At 43.9% G+C, this 27,840-nt stretch overlaps 1 protein-coding gene across 2 annotated transcripts; it reads right to left on the bottom strand.

Annotated features, from left to right (window-relative positions):
• Positions 1–27,094, bottom strand: LOC101158013 (SH2 domain-containing adapter protein D). 2 transcript variants are annotated; one of them, XM_011474513.3, is made up of 8 exons: positions 26,865–27,094; positions 25,985–26,354; positions 24,236–24,386; positions 19,136–19,354; positions 9,022–9,099; positions 8,268–8,442; positions 5,431–5,550; positions 1–1,147 (listed from the first exon to the last, which is right to left on the bottom strand). In XM_011474513.3, exons 2-8 carry the CDS (start codon positions 26,312–26,314, stop codon positions 961–963), a joined length of 1,260 nt encoding a protein of 419 aa, XP_011472815.1. In that variant the 5' UTR covers positions 26,315–26,354; positions 26,865–27,094; the 3' UTR covers positions 1–960. The 2 variants fall into 2 exon arrangements, with proteins under 2 accessions (XP_011472815.1, XP_004068395.1); XM_004068347.4 differs by lacking the exon at positions 9,022–9,099.
• Between the last annotated feature and the right edge of the window lie 746 nt (positions 27,095–27,840).

Here is a 27,840-nt window from a genome sequence, read left to right as displayed (position 1 = left end):
TTTGTGGACTAACATGTTTTATTTTAGCACATTTCCTTTAATAAACAATTATTTCAATTTGCTTCTTGTTTGTTAATTCAAGTGATCATCAGTTGTTATTAAAAATACTGCAGCCTTTGGAGAGCATTTTCAAGAACTGAACTCGTCAGAACGTGAAGGGTGGGCAGAGTGAAAACCTGTGTGAAAACGTGCTGCACATTGATCCAGTTTGCTGGCCTGAAAGTGTTTTTGCTTCATGCACAGACGGTCGTCGCCTAAAACAGCCTAAAACAACGAAAAACAGCATTTAGGACGAAGTCCGAGCCAACACAACCAGATGAGAAATAAACAAAGTCAACACAAATGCAAAGACCACACAATCTGCTTTTTACTACAAAACAGTCTTAAAGAAAAAGCAGTTTGGTTCAGTATAAAAAGGCTTTAAACTCCCACTGGGGTCTTACTGCTTCATTTTATTTCCATGTTTTACAAAAGGAATTCCAAAGATAAAATATGAACAAGATTTATTTATTTTTTTACCCCCCCACCAAACTTTTTTTTGGGTAATTTCATTGCGGCCTTAAAAATCTGTAAAATAGGACTTTCTAGGTTTAATTCATGTTTTTCTGCATAACTGGATTTTCTTTCAAAAATCTCTGCTGCGTTTTGTCTTTTTGTAAACTGTTGCATTGGTACATTCAGAGAGTTCTTCCAGCTGATTTCCATCCGCCGGGAAGGACATTTTAGAGAATTTAACCCGCTGGTGTCATCACACTAGTGATGGTAAATGGGCCTAAAGGTCAGGTCCTCCATTTGAAATGAATTGATATCCACCTAACGTGGTCCTTCGTTTCTCGAGGCTTGAAACATAAAAAAAAAAAAAAATGCAGTTAAAGACCAGAAAGAGGATCTGGGATCGTCCAGTCCAACATTCAGGTTTGCAGCTCCTTAAATCCTGCAGGAGGTCCAGGTGAGGTCAGGTCAGAGAGTCTGCACCAGCACAGGGAACAGCAGGGACAGGTGCTCGGCCCCCCGGATGGGGAGCTTGTGTGTGGTGTAAAAATGGATCAGCTCCGGGATGGTGTCAAAGGGCGGGCTGTTCTGTCCCAGCACGAACTTGCCGTCTTTACACTTGGCGAACTTCATGTGCATGAAACCCTGGCAGCTTCTGAAAGAGAACAAAAAAGCCAGGAAACAAGTTGTTGATGGAGGCAAAAAGAAGAAAGAGAGCGGGGGAGATCAAAGGCAAACGTGGAAAAATGGTGCAGGTGACAAAAGAGCGATGACAAGAAATGTAGGGCACATAAAACATCTCAGAGGCTTCCCCGCCGCTTCCTGCAAAGAGACAGCTTGGATTGATGTTCACCTATTCTCTCACTTTGTTTCAATCTAAAGTTAACTCCATGTGACACGAGTGGGAAGGAAGGAGGACTCCAGACGGAGGAATAAGTGGTGTAAAAATGCGAGGACATATGACGGCTGTGGACTCTGTTGAGCTGCGAACCTTAAAATGTCGGCAGATTTCTTCTTTAAGAGCCAGTCTACAGCAATGTGAGGCTAACTAAAGCAGAAAAGAACTCCTCTGATGGTAAACATGGATGCAAGCCCTCCTTTTTCGGGTCTAAACCACTTTGGAAGGACTTTCTTTGCATCAAAGTCTTTCATGTCGTTCACCACAGGGCAAAACAAAATATTTCACGTTTCCCACGTCTACATGAAGATCTCTCACTGAACATGAGATTGGTATCAGGACTGTTACATGAAAGCTCTATCTAAACCAAATTCCCCTTTCAGAGCCAAACTGCTGCTTCCGCACAGAAGGAGGCAAACCTCCATTGTTCCTGACTTCACCACTTTTGATATGAAGATAGAAGTGATACCCGGTGTGTTTTTATTATCTACAGCTAGCACATGGAAGCCACTTCAGCCTTCACATGAAGTATTTGACCCGCTCCACAAAGTCTTTCCATTACAGCTTTGCTGTCTGTGACAGTTTGCCTATCTGCTTAACTTTCTGTGAACTTTTAGTGGAACAAATTATTAACATTATTGTGCATTTTGTGGTAAATGCACCAAATTTAGGCATGGATGTACCTTAGTGTTCCCTCTCTCAGAAAAGCAATTCAAGATTTTATCTAATAAATTAAACATATACTAGTATTCTGTAGGTACCCCTCAGGTTTAAAGACTGCATTTTGTGCATGAACAGCCCATATTGTTGAGACCAGGGCTCGTAGACATTGAATGTTTTTGTAACAATTGAGTGTATGGCTGCCATCTTTACAAATGGCCACCCTTTTGGGTTTTGAGTCATGAAGCTAAAATGCTTTTCTGAAAGAGGGGATCCTAAGGTACATCCATGCGAAAGTTGGTGCTTGTACCACAAACTAGAAATATCAACCTAACAGGTTCCACTCTTGGCAGTACAAGTTTTACTAGAGATCAGAAATAACACAGTTCAGCACAGCTTGGCCTTTATAACAGCAGAAACATCTTGTTTTAAGCCAACATGGTCTCTTGGCCAGTTTGCTCTTTAATGCAAACATGAAAATCCGTCTTTTAGTTAGCATTTGTGTGGTTTATGTGAGTTATCATGAGCAGTTTCTCTTCTTTGCTTCGGTGCAAATACCTACATCGATAACAAACTGCACATTTGTGATGGCATTTTGGCAGAAACCACAAGCATTTCAAGCGAGTCCTCAAAAGGCCTTTTACTGCAGCCGCTCAGCATTTCCTCCAAACCCTTATCAAGAACCAGCATTGGCTACGCTCCTGTTGGGGTCAAACTGTTGTCATTCAGAACAGTAATCCCTCATTTGGCTCGTGCTCTATCTGCCAGGTGTTAGTCAGACTTCATCAGCTGCCTCTGCCATGTAACGAGAGAGGTTCCAAATCTGTGGAACCTTGTTCTGCTCATTGTAAAATAGGATTAAAATCAATCTGAACCTCCCTTATTCACTGTGTGCACAGGAATGCTGTGTGAGATTAAGTAAAGGTCAAAGCAAGCATCCATTTAAAAGTTGTTTTTACTTTTTTCTATCATGTTCTCCTCCAAAGAAAACAGCCTCGTTCCCATCAGGAGTTTCTGCCAAATCCGACTTCCAAGTTCCTAAATATTTCTCTTCATACTGTCTCCGGATTGCTCAACAGCAAGAACCACAATGTCAGAGGCTGTCCTGACACTTGCCTGTTATAAATGTCATGTGTGCAAGCTGGGAGAACAAGGTCCCAGTGGTGACCTTGTTGTTTTCACAAATGTGCGTGTGCGTTTGTCAACTGCAGCACATGAGTAATGCATGAGCGCGTTTTTATGTCGGCACAGCACAGCAGCTCCCTTCCCCTTCGTCTCCCTCTCCCCCAGCCTGATTCCCTCCTTGGATGTCCCACAGAAGGCAATTCATATTCATTAGTGGTTATGTGAAGGATGATGTGCGCAGTGAAGTGTGCTCTACCTGCCTGATTACCACTTAGAGGGCCCTCTGGGGCCGAGAAGGAAGGCCACAGAGGCAGGACCAGGATGGGTGTGCTGATGGGAGACGGGTGTACCACGGATCATGATTGCAGTTACAAAAGGGGAGGTTGGACCAGCAAAGCAGTGCTGCCTTGCATGTGAGCACAGAGGAGTAGGTGAAGGTGATTGTAGAGATGACGGAGCGACAGATGGAGAGATGTGAGGGAATATGTGAGTATCTCAGGTAACATCTAACACACAGGCATACAGAAATCTCTTCCAAAGCTCTAGTCACATGCAGCTGTATGGGGGGTTGACCCCATGGATACTACAGGTTATTGGGTTGTCCAGGTCCGTGGAGGGTCATGGAGAGGAGTGGCTGCATCTTTAGGGGACACAGGTGTGTTTTGCAATTCCCTTGAGCCTTAAGGTACATCATGCAAATGGAACGTACCATTGTTGTATGTGTGGTAAGTGTATCGCCAAGTATTTGTAAGGATAATAAATGCTGAAGGGAAATGCTGGTGTCTTTCGTAAGGTGCGAGTACTGGTCCCTTACTAATGGTGTGCAAATGCTGCATGCGTGGGGTTAGCACGTGATACTTAAGTGTTCGCAGGATGCCCAAACAAACTACAGTCTGACAGTCTAACTAATTTCTGAAGCCGTGTTCACACCAAACGCGATTCTGTGTCATGAGTGTCCAGTTTAAATATTTGGTCAATGTACAGATGCGACGAGAGGTCCTGCAATGCAATTAGAGAATCGGGCGCAGTGGGGCGGTCTGACAGCGGCGTGTATCGGGCAGCGCAACAATACGTCGGACACACAATGAATATATCACCGCACTGCATAGATTCAAACATCTGCACTTTGGCAAACAATCTGAGTCACTTCAAACAATCCTTCAGCTCTGGTCCGTGATGTGTTGATGATGTGATCAGCAGGTAAAGTCCAAAAAAATATGGAGAATCTAAACGATAATAAGATAATACCGGTAATTAAAAGATTTTCTAATTTTATTCTTGTTTTATTTTCTCTCTCCCTTGGACTAATGCGACAGAGTAAGTCATCAAACTGGGTCACAGAGGGACGGAAGTACCGCTGAAAGCGTCCGTCATTCAGACGCAGCTCCTGCAGTCGATGGTGAAACTCGCCGTCCCGGGAGAGTCTCTGAATGAGGTCATGAACCCAGACATGGAGACGTGATTACTGATGCTTTTGTAGAGCTCTTTAAAATAAATAAACCTGATTTCTCAACATCATCCGTGTCTTCTGTCCTTTGTCAGTGTGATATACAGTCAACGCCGAGCGTCTAAACAGTGCCAGAGGACATGAATTGGCAGTCCCATTAGTCCCATTCCACAAATCATGAAAAATCTGAAAGGATATAAGTATAACTCATCATCTAAGAGTAAAGTGCCATGGTGTTGGACGGCTGTTTGTTCCGTGGACCTGTGGAAGTCTCACCCATTGGCAGTAAAGGGGAACTGAGCACTACCTTCCCCTATTACGTCCAAATAGGAAGTACCAGCTGGCCCTAAAAAGCCAAAATTCCAGACTTCTATTGAGAAATAAAGAACTATTACTCAGTCAATCCATTTTTCAGAATAGACATTCTTGCTCTACTACCTTCTGTTAACATTTTTTTGCTTCAAGATACGCTTCAAGTTGTAAACTGACCAATTTAGATGCCTCAATAAAAGAAGTTAGCCTCACGTTAAACGTTCTAAGTGTTTGATTGACAGATTCTCCTGAGCCGCCCTCTTTCAATGAAGGGGAAGTGGCCTTCTAACATCCTCACTCCTGATTGAAGAGAGTGGTTGCCATAGAAATGTAAACGGAGGATCACATCTTACTGAGAATGTCTGGCTCCAACATGGAAAAAGGAAGGAAAAATGGCGATTTAATTGACTTCAATTGGTTGGAACCGGAAGCAAGGCATTTATGGATGATGTCACACGCGATTCGTCCAGTTATAATATACAGACAAAGGTCTCACCGTAAGGACAGGGAGTAATCAGAGCGGTTGGTCTCGCTGTTCCTCACCAGGTAGCTGCACTCCTTACACAGCGTCAGCAGCGTCTCTGCTTCCGAGCGTGAAAGTGAGCCGTGGTACCATCTGTTGGGGGCACAAACAGGAAAATCGCTACAAAAGCTTGTAAAAGTGGTCACTCTGTGCACAAATGTTGGCATTTTTCATTCATTCTGAGAATAGATCTGCTCACTTGGTAAAAAAAAGAAAAATAAACATTTGTACTTGTCACTTCCTTCTTTTTCTAATTATTTCAACAATTATTCCTTAGGAACTGAGTGTGAGGTATTCTAGATCAAATAGTTATCAACTATCCAAATAGCAGTTTAGATTCACGAGTTGTCAGATTTGAATCAATGGCAGAACAGATTAAAGAACAACATGAAAGAAATCGAGCGGAACAGTGAAGCTGTCCAGTCCTTTTGGACACATTTGGATATTTTGAGAGCAGCGTAGTGTGTCAGATTGCATATCTGTGTCTAAGGGGCCTTGTGTGCCACGTTTCATTAGTAAAATAGACCTTTCTGCATTCAGAGATGACAAAGCAAGCTCAATCAATGAAGCCTGAAATGAGGACAAAGGTAAATCCATGTCTACATTCTGACTTAATTGCTCACATTTGTAAGCCCTTCTGGCTCTATTGAACATAAACACAGCCTGGGGGGGGTTGTCCAAACCTTTAACAGATCAAAGCAGAGCAAAAAAAAGCTGCTTTGGCCTTTTTAATGAGGTCTCCTTTACAGTGATGTACTTCCTCAAATATTCATAAGCACTTTCAAAGACTGTGCATGAAAGCGTCGAGCTTACATCCACAAAACCAATAATTGACCAACAGGAGATTGTTTTCTTGTTTTAGATCAAATAATTTTCAAAGAATGCTGTTAATGTCCACCTGACCCAGGAGAGCTATTATCATTTTGGTGTTTTAAGTTAAGTATTTTGATGTGCCCCTCCATGAGTTGCCACCTTAACGTGGGGGAGGGGTTTGAGAGCTTGAATGAGCTCCGATGTTCGAGGCTAATGCCCCTGGTGGGGTCTACCATGGCAGACAGGTCCAGGGGCGGTTCAGAAGCCCCTTTGTGAGAAGAAACCAACAAGATCCAGTTACCAGGACCCCACTCTACAGCCAGGCCAGGTGACTGGGGTTCTACCCAGGGGCCCCAGTTGGGTCCAGCCTGAAGAAGGGGCATAGGATCACTCACATGTGGGCCCAACATCTGCAGGGAGCTCAAAAGGGCTGGTCAATGTGGTTTGGGAGGGTGTAAAAGGTGGGTGCCTCTGTGACCCAACAGTCATGGAGGTTGGCCTTTGAGACTTGTACGCCTCCATGGGAAGGTGTTCCAGGCACGTCCAACCGGGCAGACGCCCCGGGAAAGTCCCAGGACCTGCTAGAGCAGGGGTGGGCAATTATTTTAAGTCCCATTGGGCCACATTTGGTTCTAAAATTCGATAGAAGGGCCGGACCAGGAGCAGATGCGTGGAGTGAGAATGATATAACATGGAATGTAGATGAAAACATTGGGACTAAAAATTATATTCTAAAACAGAATATTCTACAGTTTTTAGTTTAAAACTTTTGCTCCCATTTTAGATCTCTTTTTTATTGTGAAGCCCTTTGGTACCTTCAAGGAGTTGTTAAGTGCTATATGAATAAAGTTTCATTAATTCATGAACCTTTTAATAAAAGAAATAACATTATTTATGAAATAAAACAATGACCAAATAACACTCTTTCTGTTTTTCAAATACAAAAATTCAGGAAAAATATACTGATACATTATAAATAAATAAATAAATAAATAATGGATCCACTCCCGTCATAATTCTGCAGAGACTTTTAGCTCATCACGCGACTCACAGTTTGCGCAGCTGGGCTGTGTCTTGCATGTCTGTTTCTCATCCAGTAATAATGAAAAAGCACATTTCTATGTGTTCTGCTGCAGCCACGCATATATCTGCATTACTTTTTCACCAGTACAGAGTTCCCTCGTTTATTGCAGTAGTTATGTTCTAACAATAACCATGATCAGTGAAATCCACGGAGGATGATCACAGACGTTTATGGCAGTAAAACTCCTCACTGCCTAAAAACACTTTTCTCAGACAGACATGAACATTTTCACACTTTTCTCTTGTTTAAATTCTCAAACCTTTATAGAAATCAGGTCCAGGATGTTAGAATGAAAACAAAGATCTGATTGATCACAGATTTCTGATCTGAAGAGTTCCGCGTTTCTGTACAGGAGACACGAGACAGTCTGAGGAGATTGATTGACAGGGTCTCCAGCCAATCAGGACACAGAACAGGGTACGCTGTTTAAAAAAAACAATTGCTCTAAATGACTGAGCCAAAGATGAACTGTGACGTAGAAAAGGGAAGCCTGTCTTCTGTTCTATTTGACAGAGATTTTTAGAGGGTTTCAGGTTGGAGCACAGACTGCAGAAGGGGGGAATAAAATGTCCCGTCTTGATCGTGTGGCCAGATTTAAAAAACAAAACAAAAACACGAGTCTTGGATATTGTTCAGTGGGCCGGACCAAACATGGAGGCAGGCCGGATCCCTGTGTTAGAGAGACTACATCTCTTGACTGGCATGGAAACGTCTCAGAACCCTCTAAGGAGAGGCGGAGGAAGTGGCCGGGGAGAAAGAACTCTCACCAGCACAATCATAATTAAAATATTGCTTTGAAAATAGATCAAAACATCACTGGAGTGGGACTTTAAACGATGTAAACTTGAAAATTATACATATGCATGGGGATCCAACAAAGTGCTCGGGGCTGAACAGAAGAAAACATACATACACCTGCTTCTCCAGAGGCAGAGTTGGGTCCACCCTTTCCCCCACCATGGTATGGCCGTCGTGCGTCATTCGGAATTTCACTCCCCCTCCAGCCAGCGGGCTGGACCTAGGCCCAGCAGGACACAGCCGCTCTGTGGGTGACGAGGAGCGATCCCACTCTGCGCCGTCAAATTGCACTGTTTGCACGAGAAAGAGAGTCGTGTGTTTAAACAGCCGCGGGATCCGAAAGGGATTAAACCTCAGAAGATGACGGCAAACAGAAATCCTGTTCGTAAATGTTTCAGGTGAGAAGCAGTCATGAGCATCCCATAAGGAGCAAGATCTAAACGAAGCAACAGAACCACAGCAGCTTTATCCGAACTGTGTTCATCAACGTTCTTCTGTGGCTTGGAGGATGTTACTGTCATCTCTCTGCTGGTATTTCAGTTATTTCTGGATTACTTTGAGCTTCCTGTTCCAATGACATTTTAAAACACACTGAGATTTCCACATTTGATTCATCTTTGCAGTGACTAAAGCAGACACCATGATTAGAAGGCTTTCATGCACGGTCGCAGCCAAAAGGAAGGTTTCCTAAATCCCCAAAACCTTGTGTTCAGCAGCCGTTAACAGGCGGCGACAGATGCAGGCGGTGCAGATGCTGCTGGGGGCGGAGCTGATGCGGGACAGCGGAGTGTCGGAGGCCTGGACAACCACGCGCGTTTCTGTTTGGCTTGATAAAGGAGAAAAGAGGGGTGTTTGGGGTGAGAGGTCACCTTGCTCTCTGATGAAGGACTCCTCCTCCAGCTGACCCACCGGGGCAGGCCAGGGCAACTCCGACAATTCCCTCATTTCTGATAGAGGAGGAGAGCAGGGAGGAAGAAAGAAAAAAAGCAGATGGGGTTTTTTGTTTTTAGTGTTTACTAATGAATAGAAAGCAAGTGAAAGAAGCGTTGATGAGTAACAAGTAAAAATGAATCTACGAGGAGATTTTCATTCTGAGAAAACAGGAAGAGATGCAGGGAGGAGAAGTGGGATGGGCTGTAGATTGCTAGAAGTTGTGTCACACAGCCACTACATACATTTTGAGTATTTTCTACGTATTACGTTTTTAGTCTTCCGTGATACATGCGTGATATACGTAATTCATACGTGTTTCTTGCGATCGTCATTCGACGATGTGCACACATGTCCGTCTGGCTCACGGGTCTTTACCTAAATTTGTTTTTGAGCTGATTTTGAGCTTCAAATGTTTTGGTTGGTTGAGAAAAGTTTGCGCATATTTTACATAGTTTATATGCCAATACCACGTAAATCTTACGCATTTCTGTGTAATTTTTGTGAGATGAAAATGCAAATTTGTGGCTCTCCGTGACCGTTTGACGTCCGTCCAGCAGACTTTTCACATATGTGCCACCAATGTTTAACTTTTATGTGGCTTGTCTCTGACATCCCTCCCTTCTTTCCTCTTCTTCTTTTCTGTCCAGTCTAACAAAAAACTAAGAAAAACGATACAAATGTAATCAATACAAATACATTTATTTCTAAATTACAGAAGGGGTTTATACAAATATACACCTTGTGTGTCAGGAGATCCACAACCTCCTGTTGTTACGGTAATATGTGCCCAAAACAAGAGGCCTTCCGCTCTTATCTGTCTGCTCAGCTGTTGGTCAGGACAAGTATTGAACGATGCAAAAAAAAAACTTTTATATTATTATATGGCGCACATATCACCTTCAAATTACATAATTGACGCACAAATCACTAATGAATGCGTATAAACAGCACAATAATCACGCACGGTTCATGTTCTACGTTGATTCACGTTTTCTTTGCGTGGTTTATTTTGGATACATCTGTGAAATTTCACGTAAAGACCACAACTTTTCTCACTTTTTCCACGTATATTGCACGTATGACCTATTTTCATCCGTGCAACATGCCCAAAATGTGGAAAACTACGCCCTCCTGTCAGAGAAAGTACTACAATCTCCCTGCTTCATCAGTCACATGACAAAAACACAGCCTCACTGTTTACGTCTATATTTGCCCCAATTTATCATGAGAGCTAAACTAAAGAAAAACAACAAGGATGAAACAAGAGGAACAGTGGGAGTCAGAGGCTGTGTTATTTATAACCATTTGAACTCTCTACTTCAAGAAAAGTTCGTCTTGGAGCAGATTGAAGAAAAAGAAAACTAATTTGTGCGTAATGAAACCCACAACACATCCTGACAAACAAACTAAGGCGCACAAGCGCAGAACTATTTCCTACCACTGTCCTACCTGCAGCTCAATGCACTAAAAAGGTGGAAAACACAAACTGAAAATAGCTCATTATATACTGCAGCTGCATACGCTAACAATCACCACAGCCGCTTCTCACACACACACACACACACACACACACACCCACACACCCACACACACACTCACAGGTACATTATGCATTGGCGCCTGTGTCGAAATGTAAATTCAGCTACTGCTCTTTCCAAAAGCAGATTACAAAACAAATAGAAGGAAAAGAAGGGTGACGTCTTAATGAGGTGACAAAAATCCAAAAACCCCCCAGGCCCGGCGACATCAAAGACCATTTGGATGGGCGTTTTGGAGAGACCCGGGCTGTACGTACAAGCTCCTCTCCTTCCCTGGTTAATTATTGAGCAGGCAGACACACTCCAGCACTTTCTGTGGCTCTCTGTGAATTATTGATGCATGGCAAAGTACAATGGCCCCATCTGGAGCTGGCTGCACCTCAACTGACGGCAGGACTTCTCAAAGGGGAGACATGCACGCAAGCAGAGTGACACAAACACACACACAAGCACACAAGCACACATCATTTTAAACACCAAAACTGATGCCATTCAGCTGTCAGCACATCACATCTGACACCTAATTCTTCAAAGAAACCTGGAAAAGTAAAAAACTTTACTGAAATGAGCACAACAGTGAGGACCCACTCAGATGAAAATTGTGTTTTCGGTCTTTTTAATGTAATCGTGTCGCTGTTTTCTCATGATGGAGGACATATATTAACAGAATTAAGCTTAAAATTACATTCCTGAGTACTTCTTTATTCAGATCATTGTGAATCAGGAACAGACGAAAAAATGCAGTTTGAAAAAATGGCATTTGCACTGCATTGCTAATGTTGGGTTGCGGTTGTGAGGGGCTGTAAGCTAGCAGGAGAGTGTGTAAACAGATGAACGATGGGAAGGGGAGGTGGGCTTACATCGTGCCACCAAATATTTGGAATTTCTAACCGCCGCTCTGCAGAAACTACGTCCTAGAAAACGACACAATTTAAAAAAATATTTGGCTAAAAATGAGAAAACCACTTGGTACGCTTTGAAAACAGATCAAAGGATGATCAGAGTGGGGCTTTAAGCAATCCAGGCGTTCATCAGCTTTATTTCTGACATTTTACGGGCTGAAAAAAAACTGGTCACTCAACTGGACTACAAAGAATAGTCATCACTACGGCATAAGTGAGAATTCAAAACCTTACAAGAGACGGATGGAGAGGGATTTGGTCGAGGCGGGAGCAGGAAATTGCATCTTTCATCCCCAAAAAGACGTTTGAGTAAATAGTTGGAACCAACGGCAAAATCTGTGTGACCTATGAATATTAATAGACAAAGAACAGCGCCCTGTGGCAGTCTATTACCGGGCCTGCTTGGGTTCATTATTCGTTTTTCACAGATGAAATGCAGCTTGGAGTTTTAAGAGTTCATGGAGACATAAATGTCCACTTCCCATCATAAATTAGCTCATAAAACACCGCTGGCCAAATAGTTTTTTTTTTGTTTTAATGAACACAACCTGTAATGAATAAAAAAAAAAACTGAGAGATGTATTTCATGTTACAGAAATAATAAAGGCCACTTTAACATGTGTGGTGGTCATAAGAAACAAATAAATATCATGTTTTTATTTATGTATATTTGGTTTAATAAACGTATAATTCAAATTGTTGAACAAATACTCTTTTAAACACACCTTGGTTGCAATGAAATAACATTTCTTCTTCTTAAATGTTGCCTTTCAGTTAATTCATTCTGAACCAATTCTGATTCCTGACACTGATTGCTTTTCAAAATAAAAGCCCTGGCAACAAAATACCTTTAGAAGAAGTTTTATTTTTGATATATGGCTGTAGTGCAGCGAGTTTAAAGGCTTATGTATTTATCGGTCATGTTTCACTAACTTGTTTTTAGCTGCCAAGCACAGACTGAGGCCTCTTTTTTTTTATAAATCCCATGCTAAAGTAAAGTATTTTAATGTACTTTTAGCAGGTATTTTGAAAAACCAAAAAATTTGTGCGTTTTGGATACAAATGGTAAACATTAAAAAGTTCCAAATAAACCAAACGTTCGAAAAAGTAAAAATAAATGGCTTCATTTTGTGGATCAAATATCAAATTTGGCATTTTCCAACATTTATGGGTTTGTCTGTTAAAAGAAATATCCCAAAGCTAAACCGGTCTTCTTCTACTGAATGTACGACTTTAACCCAGCAAATGCTGCACATTGATTGATACTCAGATGATGCACCTGGGAGACAGATGCTAATGCAGGAAGCCCCAAACGGCTGGGGAATTTTCCAGGATTAGCCTTTTTCCCCTCCACACGCACGTCGCCAAAGAAACACAGAGTCCCGTTTGAAATGCGCCGTCAAAGCCAGGTCATTTACTTGTCAGCGGGTAGAATCTGGCTTCCATTAACCTCTAATGGTAACCTGTGGCTCTGGCGTTTACAGAAAACTGTTGAAGCTTTAGGAAGATAAGAACATCTGCAGATTTTGGACTAAAGGTATCCACATGCGGACAACCGAAGCACTACGAAACATATTTACAACGATGATAACCCATTGTTAAAACACCTGACAGCAGTTTGTGTCATGCTAAACTCCCCTCCACCTCCAGCACCAGAGACATGCTAACAATTAGTTGAAGGGAATGAGCAGACTGTGTCTTTCATTCAGAGTTGCACATTGCTCCGGGTGACAGATAACTGCCTTTCCAGGCTCACCAGCTGCTCTCCCTTCCATTTTAATTGAATAGACGACAAAGACAATAAAACGGCCACATTGGGTCAATTAATGAACACATCTGCTTTTCCTGTATATCCTCTCCGCATCCTTAAAAAAATCGGACAAACAATAAAGGAGAAAAAAATACTGTTAGACTATTTCAATTAAAAGCTCACATATATACTTTATTTGGGTCTTCTCTGGTTTTATTAAAGGTCTCCCACCATATATGACTATACTGAATGCCTGTTATTCATCTCGTATCCCAGCATCTGGAGCATCATCGTGCTTCCCTCATTTTCTTGCCTTTAATGTCGTACTTTAATCTCCCTACTCATCTCTCATATTGGTCAGCAAGGCTGAAGCACAGAGGACATGTAATCCCATCCATGTCTGATGGGACTGGAAAGGAAAAAAATCAACAGGTGAACCTGAGACAAAAAAAAGGTGACAATAGATCAAAAAAAAAGGCCAAAAGTGGGGGAAAAAAGAGGAAAGCATTTCTTCAGCAGTGGCCCTGTTTTGATGAAGAAACTGGTCAGATGTCTCCGGGGCCGGCTTGGAGCTGCCGGCAGCAGCATCAATCTAAGCACGGAAATCTAATTTTCTTGTCCTTTGTGTTGCACAAGTGTGCACGGTGTGACACAACACAAAGGAAAAGTGTTTTTTGGTCGAAGCACCACTCACACAGACACGCCATATTTTAAGCCACCCTTCAAAGCTTTTGGTTTGTTATTTATTCTGGCTCCCAGGATCCATCTGACACCACCAAAGGAGAAGACGAGTTTAAAGGCCGACTCTTGTTGGTGTTTTTCACACTTTTCAGATAATGAAGGCCGTATCTTAAGAACCTTTGGCATTTCTTTATTGAAATCGCTGTGAAACAGGAGCAGACGAAAAAACGCCATTTGAAAAATATCGTACTTGTGACGTAGAAAATATGCAAGCTCACTGCTCAGCAACAGGGGAGGGGAAGGGGGGGCGAGGTTGCTCCATGCCAACAGTCTCGCCCTCAAATTTTGCTGCTCTGCAGAAACTATGTCCTAGATAACAGCAGGTTTTTGGATTTTGACTAAAAACAACATTCTCATAATGAAGACCACTGGGAACGCTTTGAAAATAGATCAAAGATGATCGGAGTGGGACTTTAGGTTAAAAAAAAGAATCATTTAAGGTCATGAAATTTGTAAAATCGTCCTTGCTGTCTCAAAGTTATTGCACCAAATAATTCCCCAGAGGGTGGTCAATAACTGGAAGATTGCTGGTTCAGTTTCGGCCCTGGGCCTTTGTCTTTGGGCAAGACACTGAACCCCACTGGTGGTGGTTATAGGTCGGCACCGCGGAGCCGCGGTCAGTGTATGAATGTCTGTGAGAATAGGACTGTGACTGTAGAAGCACTTTGGGTCTTCAAGGAAGCTAGAAAAGCGTTTTACAAGTACAGGCCATGCACCATTTTTCATGTGTTCAGTGACATGCAAACCTCAGAACTTGGTACTGTTGTACAGGAGAATTAACCCAATAAAACCAATCATATCACAGTTGATAAAATGTATTTCTGAGAACACTATTTCATTAGTTGATCCAAACGTCCCTTTAAAAACGTTTGCCCTGTAGTTCATCATCAATCCACTAGGGGCAGTAGAACGGCTTTTCGTGCTTAAGCATGGCTGCTTACATGAAATCCAAAAAACACGTTGGGCGGGAAACGTTTTGCTAATTTTCTAAACTTTATGGTGAGAAAAACTCATCGATTGTTTTTTTTTTTTTTAATGTCTACTTGTATCAAAAGAATACAAATTTGTGTTTATAAAGTATTCTTTATAATACAAATACACCATATTAAAATGAGGGGATTATTTCCTAAATGGGGGGTAAATAATAAGAGTTTTTTCCCCCCGAATACTCATGTCAATATTTCTGCATCTTAAACATTTTTCGTGAGCAAAAACGTACAAATGGATCATAATTGATATCATCTTTATCTCATAAAAAAGATACTGCAACTTATTTTGTACATTTAATCAAAGGGTTTAAAAAAACATCTGAATTTGAATTTTCTGTCAATTCTTTGGTGTAGTGCACTTGAAGAACTACATGCTATTGGACGCTGGATGTTTTTGACAGTATGCTATCCAAGAAAATGACGACAACTATGACTGCCTTTCCTTTGTTGAAAATGTCTTAGTTGAAACAAAAAGTAATCATTTCAAAGAATTGCATATAAAAAGCTCCGTTCAGCTTTGCCGATTCTGTTCAGGAATTCTGGTGAAGCAAAAAAATCCAAACAAACGTCTTTTGGCGTCAGCCTTCTCCTTGGTGTGGCGCATGTGAGGCATGGAGTCCTCTGCCGTTCCCTAATGAGCAGCTGCACTGGAACAAGTGGAGGATAAGTGCTCCGCTCAATAGCAGCAGAACGGTAATTGCTGGGGGTGGAAATGTTATTCGCCCCCCGCTCCCATTTGGCGTTCCAACTGATCTGGAGCTCGTCGTGTGACATGCTCGATCCTCCAGCCTTCAACCAGCATCAAATGATGGCAGACATTGTTGTGGACTAGGAAACGTAACCCCCACCCAACAAAAAAGAACTGGTCTGTTCATCACATGTGGCCATCAGAGAGCTAATGAGGAAGCTCCTCTCATTAGCTCTCTAATAATGTAAATTGACTGCAGGGCTAATCTCTCTCCGCTGGACCGTCAATTAACTTCCAGGAATTAATGAGGACTGTAATTCCAGCTACATGATGCTTCTGCTGACAGCTTTCCCTTGTAATTAAAACCTTCAGGGCTGGAAGAGGTCTGTCAGGTCCAGGTCCTCAGGCACTGGCAGGATCTTCCTCACAGAACTGAGAGAGTCTGAAGCTGTCATTAGCTGAGCCTTCTTGAAGAGTATTCAAAAGAATAGATTCTCAATCAGCCAATCACGTTTGGGTCTGGAGTGTGGGACTGTGATTGCTCCAATCAGACAGATTACATTTGAGGGTCTTTTTCTTTCTTTAAAGTTCAGATGCATGAACCTCGTCTCATCCCTGAAAGGGGGCAGTTAAAGTCCCACTCCAATCATTTTATGATCGGTTTTCAGATTGTTCCCAGTAGTCTTTTAAATATGATCATGAAGTTTTAGGCCAAAATTTTCTGCAGAGCGGTAGGTTATTAGAAATTTACCTCTGAGTTGTGGGTGGGGCTGTAGAAGTAAGCCCTCCCCTACTTCCCATCATCCCCTTGTTTACTCTCTTTCCTGCTAGTTTACAGCTCCTCACACCCCCAACTTGATATTAACAATTTTCTTCATACACGTCCTTCATCGTGACAAAATTTCCACAAAAACATGTTAAAAACACGACTCATCAGATTGGGCCTTTTAGATCAGAGCTGACAAACCAAGCCCAGCATCTCGATGGGTTCATGTTCCAGTAAGGGGACGACAACAAGGGGCTGCTGGTGCGTCGCAGTGCCCCCCCCCCGTTTGACTGCTGCAGCATCTCATCTCAGCAAGGGTCACATCAGCACGAAAGAACATCGACGGGGGAAACCCTTTCACCGCTGGGGTGTATATCTGTCAGGGTGTGCCTCTGCTGGAGGATGACAGATTGGTTTCTGAATCCCCCCCTCCCGTTGTCCCCGCTCGCCTCACCTCGATGAAGCCTTACGACCATTAATAATCCTCACAGCTCCCCCCAGTGAAGCGTTGGGCCTCCGTCAACATTCAGTGAGCTGCCAGCCACTGCAACCTTGGACGTCCCTCTCTATTTTTATCCAGGTTGCCTCTCCGGTAAACTGTTCTCCCTCTGCCGCTCTCCCCCCTCCTCCCAAACCTCACGGTTAACCTTCTTTTTGGCGAGCTACCGTATCTTCCCCTGCTGAACCATTCTGTGTTACCACTAAGAGGGTCAGGGAATACGGATTAGAAAAAGAACAAATACTGTTTGTGCGTCTACACATGAGTGACCGTGTGTTTACCGGGGAGACATTCCCCCCAGCTCGGAGCGCTTGTCGAGAACAGAGAAAAAGACAACTGAGGCTGCACGAGCGTTTTCCTCGGCTGCACGAGCGTTTTCCTCGGCTGCACGCTCTGCATCCCCGCAGGCTCCGCAAAGAGAGTGGAAAAACAAAAGGACTAACACGGCAGATGTGAGACGGGAGGCGATGCCGGCTTTCACGTGAACATTCATTCATGCTCTGATGAGTGCTGCTGACTCCTCCTCTGATGTGATGAGCGCGTATTTAAACAATGGCGTACTCACCATTTAACACGGCATCAGTCACACACATGTAGGCGTGTAATTAACTAAGGGGAGGAGAGCGGCAGTGGATGGGAGCGAGAGCGAGCCGATCCTGATTTATTATCCCATCACCTTGACCTTGGTGACACGAGGATGCAGCTCAATTAAGCCGACTCGGTCTGGAAGGTTTGACACAGATCCACTCCCAAATGGTTTATTTCTGACACTCTCACTGTGTTATTTGATTTTCACTCCTCTCTTTAACCGTATTCTGTTGATAAACATAGCGAGAACTGATGTTTTACAGCAAAGACAACCTCAGGAAAGTACTTTAAAAAACACTCCAGAATAAGAGAAGCATTTTAAAAAACCACCTCCACAGCAGACACTCTCAAAAGCAAACACAACGTCTCTGTCAGTTGTAATGATCATTTCAAAGCTTTTCCGGGCTGCGGTCCATCACATGCCTCAGAGCAAAGAAATCAATAATCCCCAGAAGGTGTTCCGCCGTAAAGAAGAGAGACATCTGTGTCTTCGTAGCAGAGACCGGGAAGGTCAGCGCTGCATTTTAGGTTAAAAAATAAAAGATGTTAACAGTGGGGTGCAGACACTACATTAGAAGGTCAGGACACCTCCATGATCATCAGCCGCAGGGCTTTTCACCTGCTCACAGGACGGGGCCTGACGTTAGCTTTGGGATATTTTAGCAGGAAATTTGCTTAAATAAATGTACAGGTTTTCTGTGGGGTTCAGGCTTTTCATCGTCAGCCAGGTTTGTCGATTTGCTGTATTTGAAACTACTGCCAACATGCAGAAACTGTGCAAACAGAAAGTAGCTATTGACCAAGACTCATCGCATGAAACTGAATAAATCAATGATGAGTTTAATAAAGAGCTAAAACACATTTCAATATGGGGCTGAATTGATGGGCCCCAAATGGGTTTGTCCCTGGCTGCCAATGACCCCTTGACCCCCCTCTGCCCTGAGAACATTTACCTAAGGCTGTCAATAAAGTCTCATAACCAAGTTTTTATATTTTCCTTCTCATTGTGCAGCTGAAAGGTCTCAGGACAGATCAGATGTAAACATTTTTGGGTATTTTGGTAGCATTTTGTATTTTTGTTAGAAGTTGTTCTTAATATTTTAACTCTCTAAATAAAAAATACAGTCAGTTTTAACCCCTATCATCCTTTTCTAATTTGACAAAATTCCAGGAGTCTCAAATGGATTTAGTTCCCTTAAATGGCCACTGGGGGCAGGTTTTACAGGGAAGCATTTTCCCATCAACGACTATTTCAGAAAGTTAAAAACAAATCATATGGAACGCTTGGACAAACCCACTTACAACCCACCTCATAGCCGTAATGGGCCTCATCTGGATCCCACTTATAAAATAGATTAGACGGGTGTTAATACATACTGGGTCTCGCCTACATTAAAGACAAATCCCACCTGGTGCATCCACTGGCAAAACCTTTCAGGGCCACCTTGGAACCTGTAGGACAAACCTACTTGGGGCCCATCAGTTCAACCGTATTGAAATGTTTATTGGGGGTGCTCTTTGATCAAATTCTAACGTTTTCCAGTGAATGGTGACTGGCACCATGATCCTGCGTGTTCTTGTCACAGTACCTGCAAAAGCTTTGGAGATGTGGTCCTTTTTCCACTCCCAGGGTTGGTCGTACTCATCCGCCGGCCTCTCGTCGTCTTGCGGCAGCCTGCTGCTCTCCTTGCTCTCCTCCTGAAGTTCCCCATACGAACAGCCCTGACGCTTCCCACGTTTGTCTTCATAGGGAGTATCGTAGAGCTGCACTCCTCCCCGCATGCGTCCCCCTTGGCCGCGCTGCAGCTCTGTCGGAGAATGTGCAGAACACGGCCGATCACGCACCCGAAAACCCAATTAGGCAAGAATTCAGGGGTCAGTCTCAGGTGAGAGTCTTCAGGAATGAAAACAGATCTCATCGGAAACAATGTTTTCAGTGACAATTGAGGACCTGAAAGTAAACAAATAACCAAATTATTTCTCCCACAAATGTAATCACTGAGCATGTCACAATGATGTTTGCACAGCTTTCCTGAGTCAAGAGGAATTTAGGTTTAATACCGCGTGGAAACTCCGCCTCCTCTGCCTCTTGAAGCAACCCAAAAGCAACCAGCTCCTTTCTCCTCTTCATACAACCATCGCTCTCTTAGGACTGCATGCATTAACAGCCATGAAACCATCTTCAAATGAAGTCATGGGGGTCATGACGGACTCTGACCTCTACTTTAACAGCCATATCTATTCAGTAACATCAGCAGCCTTTTACCATCTAAAAAACATTGCCAAAATCAAAAGGCAGACCTGGAGATACTTATTCATGCATCTGTCTCCAGTAGGTTAGATTACTGCTCACTGGCCTCCCCGAACCAGCAGTAGAACAGCTTCAGTACATCAGGAACGCTGCTGCTCGAGTCCTGACCAGAACCAGAAAGTACCATCACATCAGTCCTGTGCTCAGGTCTCTGCACTGGCTCCCTGTAGCTCACAGAAACGACTTCAAAGCAGCTCTGCTTGTTTACAGGTCCCTCCATGGCCTTGCAGCAAAGTACATCTCTGACATGTTAGCGCCATATGAACCATCTGGGACTCTGCGGGTGCAGCTAAAAGCTGGAACAGCCTACCTGAGGTTGTGAGACAGGCCTCTACTGTGCTAACATTCAAATCAAGACTCAAAACATTCCTGTTTAGCCGTGTATATGTCTGAAGGCTCCTTATCCCCACATCTGTTCATGTACTTTTCTCTTTACTGTCTTTTAAAGTAAATTTATGATGATTATGTACTGTATGTATTTCATCTTTGCACTGTCATGTATTGTGATTTTAATGCATTTTCCTGTTTTCTGAAGCACTTTGAATTACTTTGTGCTATACAAATGAACTTGCCTTGCCATTGGTTGGCGTGAATACTCAATTTTGATTGGCTGCAGGGTGTTCATTAAAAAAGGATACTGGAGACCCAAAAAAGAAGTTCCAGTCACACAGCCTGAATGTTCTATACTAATGCTCTGGCCTGAGCACCAGTTGACAACATTAATTTGGAACATAGGTGGACAGACGTTATCTCACAGTTCATCACAACAGCAAGACAGTCACTTTTAATCTATAACTATTGTCGTGTTCTCAAACGTAAAAACTATTTACTTGCATGAATGTTTTACTTGAACTCGATCTCACATTGTGGTGCACGTCTTGTTGTGCGTCGCTGCTGTGATGTTGTGTACGTTCCAACTATGGGTTAAGGTTTGTCAAATGACTTGTTATGGTAAGAATAAGTAGTTTGTGGTCAATATTTTTTCCTACTGTTTTTATGTGTTCAATTAGAGCACTCTGGACCTTCTGTTTTGTTAGTATTTTTTCACTAATCTTTAATTTCACACTAATAATTTTATAGCAAATATTAGGGGTGGCTAAAAATACATTAATTAGATAAATTAATCACAGGTCATGATTAATCATACAAAAATGCAATTGCATGACAACACTACTTATAAATATTTTAATTTTTAGTTAATGAAAGAAAAATGTTGTTGATATTTCTTCAATCAAAGCAATCTAGGAAACTACTTAAGGATTTTGTGGCTTTGAAACAAACTTTTACTTTCTCGTCTGGACTAAATCAAGTGGAAAGGGGTGAAGGTTCTCTCTGAAATGATGCTTTGGATCACTAACATGACGTTTGGCGTATAAAGCACTTTCCTCTGCTGGTTAGTCCTCAATCACCACGGTGAGCTGCAGGTTCTGTAGCAGCGCCACACTGCGTATCAACTAATCTGCTTATGGGGAAAAATGATTTAAACATCAAAAATAGCTAGTTTAAAGATGGATTAGATATTTCCTTCTTTCGTCAGACACCATGCGAGTTGTCCATTATCAGAAATGAATGGACTTAGCGTTGGACGGTTCACGCCTCCGCATCATCTACTCATTTCTGGTAATGAACACCTCGTCGGGCATTATCCCTGACAATTGAAATGAAGAAATGCACCATCAGATTTGGAAGATGCCTTAAAGCTGCTGCTGCAACAGTCACTGACAGTGTTTGATATGTTGACCTAAAAAACAGACGGCTCCCAGGAACAGGGGGTTCATGGGGGGGGGGGGGTCAGTGCAGCCTTACATAGAAAGAAAAAAAGAAAGGCTAAACGGTGAAAGGCACATAAAAACTTTAACCTTCACACGACAAGACACCACGATTGGGCGGCCCTGTCATCACCATGGTGACCAAGTGGAAGCCCTGGGGAGGACGGTGGGGGGGGGGGGGGGACAAGGAGAAAAGAGCAAGGTTGCAATGGGGAGGAAAGAAGAGGAAAGGATGTGGTTGAATGGGGAGTAGAAAACCGTGTAGGCTGATGGGAAACGAGAGGAGGAGAACGGCAATGTGAGAGGGGGGCCGGGGGGGTGGTGTCTGTCAACATTTGATGTTAAGTCAGTGAGACAGAAGCACAGCAGGGATGAATCTGCCATACCTGCACTGGGAGCCGGCGGTGTCACGCCAGCCTGAAGAGACTAAAGATGAAGGTCGGCAGATGAAAAATCTGATTTGAGGAAATGATAAATGCTGAGAAACAAAACGCCAAGAAAAACAAAAAAAACTGGTGGGGGATAAAAACAGGGGTTCTTTAGAAAAAAAGGCAGTGTGTCGAGGTGACATGGGGGGTGGGGGTGGGGGGAGCGAGAAGAAAGGCGAGGGATGAGGTGTGCAGGCGTGTGTCCGCAGGGAGACCCAATACAAAAAAGCAAAAACCTTGAAAAAGTAGAAACAAAACTGCTCGAGTCGTACAAAAACGTTTGGATATCTCTCGTTTTTAGGTTTGTCTGTGAGAAGGAAAATGATTCTTTCACAATCTCGTGTGCTTCTGGAATGAAAACAGCCTCAGACAGACAGACAAAAGCAGGCAGATGGATCATCTTGGAGTGACAGACTTCGTGGATGCTGCACCCCAAAGCTGCAGCAGAGGCAATCCTTTCCCTCCTCATTTCGGGCTGAGAAAAAGATGCCCCGCCCACTTCTACTTGCTTCCATTAGCCTCCCTTCAGAAGCGACAGGGCAGCGTGAGTGACAACGATGAGAGAACAGCACATGGACCTCACTAACAGACAGATTAGAGAGGCTGTCAAAGACTCCCGCCGGGGCTGGGAGAGCCCTCGAGATGCAGAGAGAGAGAGAGATGGAGAAACTGGAGGAGGGAAAGCTTTTACACTAAATGACTGGGACAGGAGTGGAGGGGCTCAGGGGGGGAAAAAGGCCAGACAGAGAGATGTCATGGGAGGAGAGGGAAATGGAAAACGATGGTCGTGTGCTACATGATGTGGCGGAAAGTCGCAAAGAGAGGACGGAGGACAAAAATGGACACTTAACAACGGAGTGAGCTCATTCACTCGTGGTGAATGAAAATGCAGCAGTGTGGACTGTTCCAGGACTCCAGCAGGCGTTTGTCTACTAAAAATTCACCCATTAAAGCAGACCCCCCCCCGCCCCCCCGTGACTCCAGTACGCCCTAAATGCAAGGATCTCACTTAACAGAAGCGCAATAACGAGGGAAGCCGCCATCCATCATCTTGGCTCGCATTGTAAAGAAACTGCTGACTCTGTAGGGACGATATTACTTCATGACATAATTGAAAATTGTATTCATTATTCAATTTCCCTGAAATGAAATAAAAAATACTTAATGTTTAAACAGCAGGTTTGATTTAGAAGAATATCCCTCTGTTGGTATGAAGGCATTCTCAGGGTACATGACAGGAGAGGCTATATGCAAAGATTAATGCTCCCTCTTGACCCGCCCCTCTGCCCTCTGCAACCCCGGTCAGAGCTGCAAGTATCAACCTCATAAAAAATAAAAAAATAAACCTTACTCAAAATGGTAGCTTCTCTGTTACCTTTGTCTCCATAGCAACCATTTTTTGGGAGTCCCTGAGGGTAACAAACAGGTCTATACCAATTTTCAAAGAACCTGCTAAAGTAATTTTGGGGATTTCCATGGCAACAGAGGGTTTTCTGTCAACAATGTCTACATTCCTGATATGTTCATATCAAATGTTATATCGTTTCATTCAGCGTGAGCCGAGGATTTATGTATGACGTTTTTTACAATATTCCAGTCAAAGTGAATGTGCGAGCAGCAGGGAAACGCCACTCCTGCTAGCTCGCCACGCTGACGCCGTTCAATCAGATCTACAAACTTTGAAACCAACGTTTTTTTCCACAAATAGCTTCTCAATGATGATTTTAGAGGCAATAGATGGATAGCCCAAGGAGGAGCTTAAATTTATAGAAACGTAATAAAGGTAAAGGTTCAAGATGGCTGCCTTTTTCTAAGGTCAAAGGTCAACAAAACTTCAGATGTGGTTGTAGACTTAACCTCGTGACATGTGTGGGAAATTTTCTGAGGTTTGCACAAATGAAAGTTTGTTTTTTCCCCCATAAGCGTGAAAATCCCCAAATTTCTTTGGTCCTGTGGCCATCCCATAATATAAACTTCCTTTGGCCATCCCCGACCCGCGTGTTTTGCTTTTGTGAGTGGATCTTGAAACATTGTTTTGAGCCCTTTCAGTTGTTTTTATGCTGTGATGTCATCAATTTTGGGAGTTTGGTGACAGGAATCTCCGTTCAACAGGCGCAGTAAGACAGATGCTTTGTGCTTCAGTCCAGGACGGCTGCGGGACAGAATTATAACCCCCCTGACCTGTGATGACCCTTTGGGCTTCGTAGGGTTCCATGTAGCCGTTATTCTCCCCAGGAGCGGGTCCGCGGTCCGGCTCCTGTCTGCGCTGCAGTCGGGCATCGAAGGGGTCGGAGTAATCGGTGTCCCCCGCCAGTGGAGCTGACGGCACCACCTGCAGGGAGAAAGGCCAGCCTGAAGGAAGATTCTGCACCATCTTTCATACCAGGTCAGGAAAAAAACCAACTGAGCACAAGCTGACCTGAAATCAAACCCTCCTAGGTTTCCCTTCACAAACAGTGAGCCAAAAACCTCGGTAACACAATAATTAATGGGAATTGGCATCTACAGACCCATTTACACACAGATGGTGGCAAAGCTGCCATGCAAGGTGCTAACCAGGCCACTGGGACTGTAGGGACGCTGTCTTGCCCAAGCACACTTTGACACACGTGCTAGCAAAGTGGGAGTTAAACCTGTGATTAGAGGTCGACCGCTCCACCTTTGCACCACGCTTGACCTCAGTTAGTTTTAAACAGCATGTAGTGACTGCTAAAATTCAGATTCCAAAAGTCAAACCTGTTATCTTTGTTAGTTTGATCAAATCTCTGAGAAACAGAATCCAACACAAAAAATGATTCAACTGTGCTTTTAAGACACTAAATGTTTAAAAAAAAAAAAACCTACAGCCACACAGACGTTTCACACGACAGTAAATAGACTCTGTCTTGACTGAAGGTGGTTTATTTTTGGCTGCAGAAAGTGTGGACGGAGATTAAAGAGGCAGATATGTGGTTTGTTCCTCAGTGCGAGTGCAGGAGGGAAACAGTGGTCGTCTGGCGCGCTGACAGACAGCAGCGTGGCCGACCATATGGTCGCAAAAACACGTGCGTGCGTTTTTCTACATCCTTTGTCTCCCAAACTCACAAAGAACTGCTGCAGAAATTCTTGTTAAACATGCTTAATCTGTCAAAAAGTACACCCCCAACCCCCCCGTGGGCTCCGTAACAGGTTATGCGTCCATCTGCATTGATAATCAGAATGCTGATGTTCCCACAGACCATGGGAAATTAATGGAAGAATGGGGCAGAGAGGGGAGCTATTGACATCGATAGAGAGCGTTTCGTCAATCCACTGAAGGGCTTCTGCACTTTCCAGCATTTTTTTTCCATCAGCAGAGTCAGGGATTTGCCTGCTATAATGAAAAGCCTCAGATATTTCTTAACTCACAAGCTGAATTATTGTGCAGACAACACTGCCGTGAAATCCTGTAGCCTCTGCTGCAGCTGCTCTCTCTCTCTTTTCCCCGTCCCAAAAAGCACAACAGCCCTGACAACGGAAACACCTCTGCAGCATTAATTACCCCTCCCTGTGGCTCTTGTCCGACCAGGTGGAGCCTCACATGTGCTCATGCGAGCGGCTCTCTGCCTGCAAATCCAAACCCCATTTATTATTAAAGGACGAACATAAACTCAGGGGACTGTGACCCCCGCAATGTACGCTCAAGCTATTTATGTTTTTCCGCCTGTTTATGTGTCGCATGAGCTGTTGGTGATTTATGTAATGAATGCAGATCCTCTGTTGCACATTCCGTGCCGGATGGCTTTGGAATCTGATCGATAAACCTGCCACAGCGGTCCCAAATGAGGAGACATGAGGAGGTGTTGCCCTCCGCTTGCTTTTGCCTCCTCATCTCCAGCCCACCAAGAACCAGACGCGTTCTGTCACAGCGCCTACTTTGAAAAGACAAACGCAAGAACTCTGGGGCCTTACAGGCTCTTGCTGATCCTCCAAAGAAATGGCACTTAGGAAAATCTTGGTGCGCCCCAGTTCCTGGGAGTCCACTTTGATGAGTCTGTGTTTGGGAGACTTCACATCCACACCGGCCGGCTTCTTTGGAGAGCCGAAGACCGGCGTGGCGGGTTCGGAATTCCCAGACTCCCCTTTGGGCCTGCTCTCCAAATCCTCATAGGGGTCTTCGAAATCGAGATCCCTCTGGAGTCGATACGCCTTTAGGATCTCACTCTCTGTGTAGTCAGGTGTGGGCGGCTGTGGGGGCACCTTCCTCCCAAAGCTCAGGTAGTCCTTCAGCCACTTTGCCATCGTGGCTGACCTTTTGGAGGAGTGAGTGGAGGAGTATGAGCTGCAGAGAGAATGGAAGGATTATTGCACTGACAGAGGAACGAGCAAAGATTTAATAAACCCAATTTATTGGGGGGGGGGGATCCCCCCCTCTCCCTCCCCTCCACGAGTTCTGCTTCTTTCATTGCGCAGCTTTCGCTTTCTCCAATGATAGACTCGCAATTTGTGAGCTATTACAAGCTCTCGCGGGACATTAAGCTGCAGTGACAGCTGCGTTTTACGCGCTCCTTTTGTTTTGGGCACGCAGCAATAACGTCTAGCAACAGGACTTTGCCCACAGGCTTCAGATCCAGTTCACACCCCTGCAATAAAGTCTGCCTTAGTTTAACCGTTGTGGTTTCTCATTCCATTTTTATTTTGATTAAACAATAATCATAGCGGACTTTAAACCTATTTGGGAAGCTGCGAAACTAAACTTGTGAGATCATATCTTCACCAACTTGAAGAAATATTCATCAAAAAGCTGCACCGAAATGAAGAACGCCGCGCGTCGAGACGCACGAGCCCTTACCGCGCCAGTTCCGTCTCACTTCAGCCACTTCAGATGCTCAGTTCTGCGTTTTTTCATGTCGCTGACCGTCAACAAGAAGCCACAAAACATTTAATTCTTATTTTTTATGATTCTGAAGTGGCAGGAAAGAAAAAAGAAGAAGAAGAAAACACTGCAGTCTTTCTTTAAGGACGCGGCGGCGGCGCGCAGAAGTTCCTCTGGCGGCTGAACGCGAGTGAACGGGGAGACGGGAGAGGAACTCAGCCGAGCGACTGAAGGGGAGGCGCTCTGTTCACGGAGGAAAACCCTTCCGCTCCGTTTTCCAATCACCGCTCATTCGTGTGCATGATTGTCTGCGCATCGCACGGGATGCAGCCAGAACAATTTCCGCTCAGAGCCGCGCAAAAGGCGCACGAAAAAGGACTGAAAACAGCATTTCCAGATATGACAGCAGATCAAGAATAATGCATAACATATGCATTATAGATTGCGATGAGGTCATGGGGTAAATCTGTATTTTGTTGGGCTTCAGCATCACATCCAGCCTCTGCTTTTGGGCAGATGTGTGGACACAAAAACTCTCCTCTCCTCACAGAGAGAATGTGACAAAAGCGCTCAGGCTTGTCCACTCTGATAAGGACTAAAGAGCATTTGTGAGTTTCATTCCCTTTGTTGGATCCCCCTTTGCTCTCAGAGTGTGTCATCCTCTCACACATGTGACATTTGTCCACGCTGGTAAATTGGATTGTATGCTACACTGGGTGAGGGCTATCCAAGTCTGTCAAAGGAGCGTACATGCTCCCCCCCCCCCCTCTCTTTATGAAGCTGGAGAGTTTCTCCTGGGGGTGGTGGGTGACTGGATGAGGTCATCCACCATCAGCAGCAGCATCGGTAACCCATCCAGACCCACACGTTCTCCCCATGCTGCATGCACCATCACCAAAACGCATGGCTCCACTTCGGGTCCCTGCAGTCCAGTCTGATAACAGAGGAGGCG

This window comes from Oryzias latipes, chromosome 4 (assembly GCF_002234675.1).
Source record: "Oryzias latipes chromosome 4, ASM223467v1".
NCBI lineage: Eukaryota > Metazoa > Chordata > Actinopteri > Beloniformes > Adrianichthyidae > Oryzias > Oryzias latipes.
This window is presented reverse-complemented; position numbering and strand designations above follow the sequence as displayed.

What these genes read in the sequence shown, in the direction of transcription:
- LOC101158013 (XM_011474513.3), bottom strand. Translation starts at nt 26,314, where the DNA reads ATGGCAAAGTGGCTGAAGGACTACCTGAGCTTTGGGAGGAAGGTGCCC. An exon ending in TGGAGGATCAGCAAGAGCCT is followed by an intron (nt 24,387 to 25,984) that starts GTAAGGCCCCAG and finishes TTCTCCCTGCAG; the next exon opens with GTGGTGCCGTCAGCTCCACT. An exon ending in AGCCCAAAGGGTCATCACAG is followed by an intron (nt 19,355 to 24,235) that starts GTCAGGGGGGTT and finishes ATTCTCCGACAG; the next exon opens with AGCTGCAGCGCGGCCAAGGG.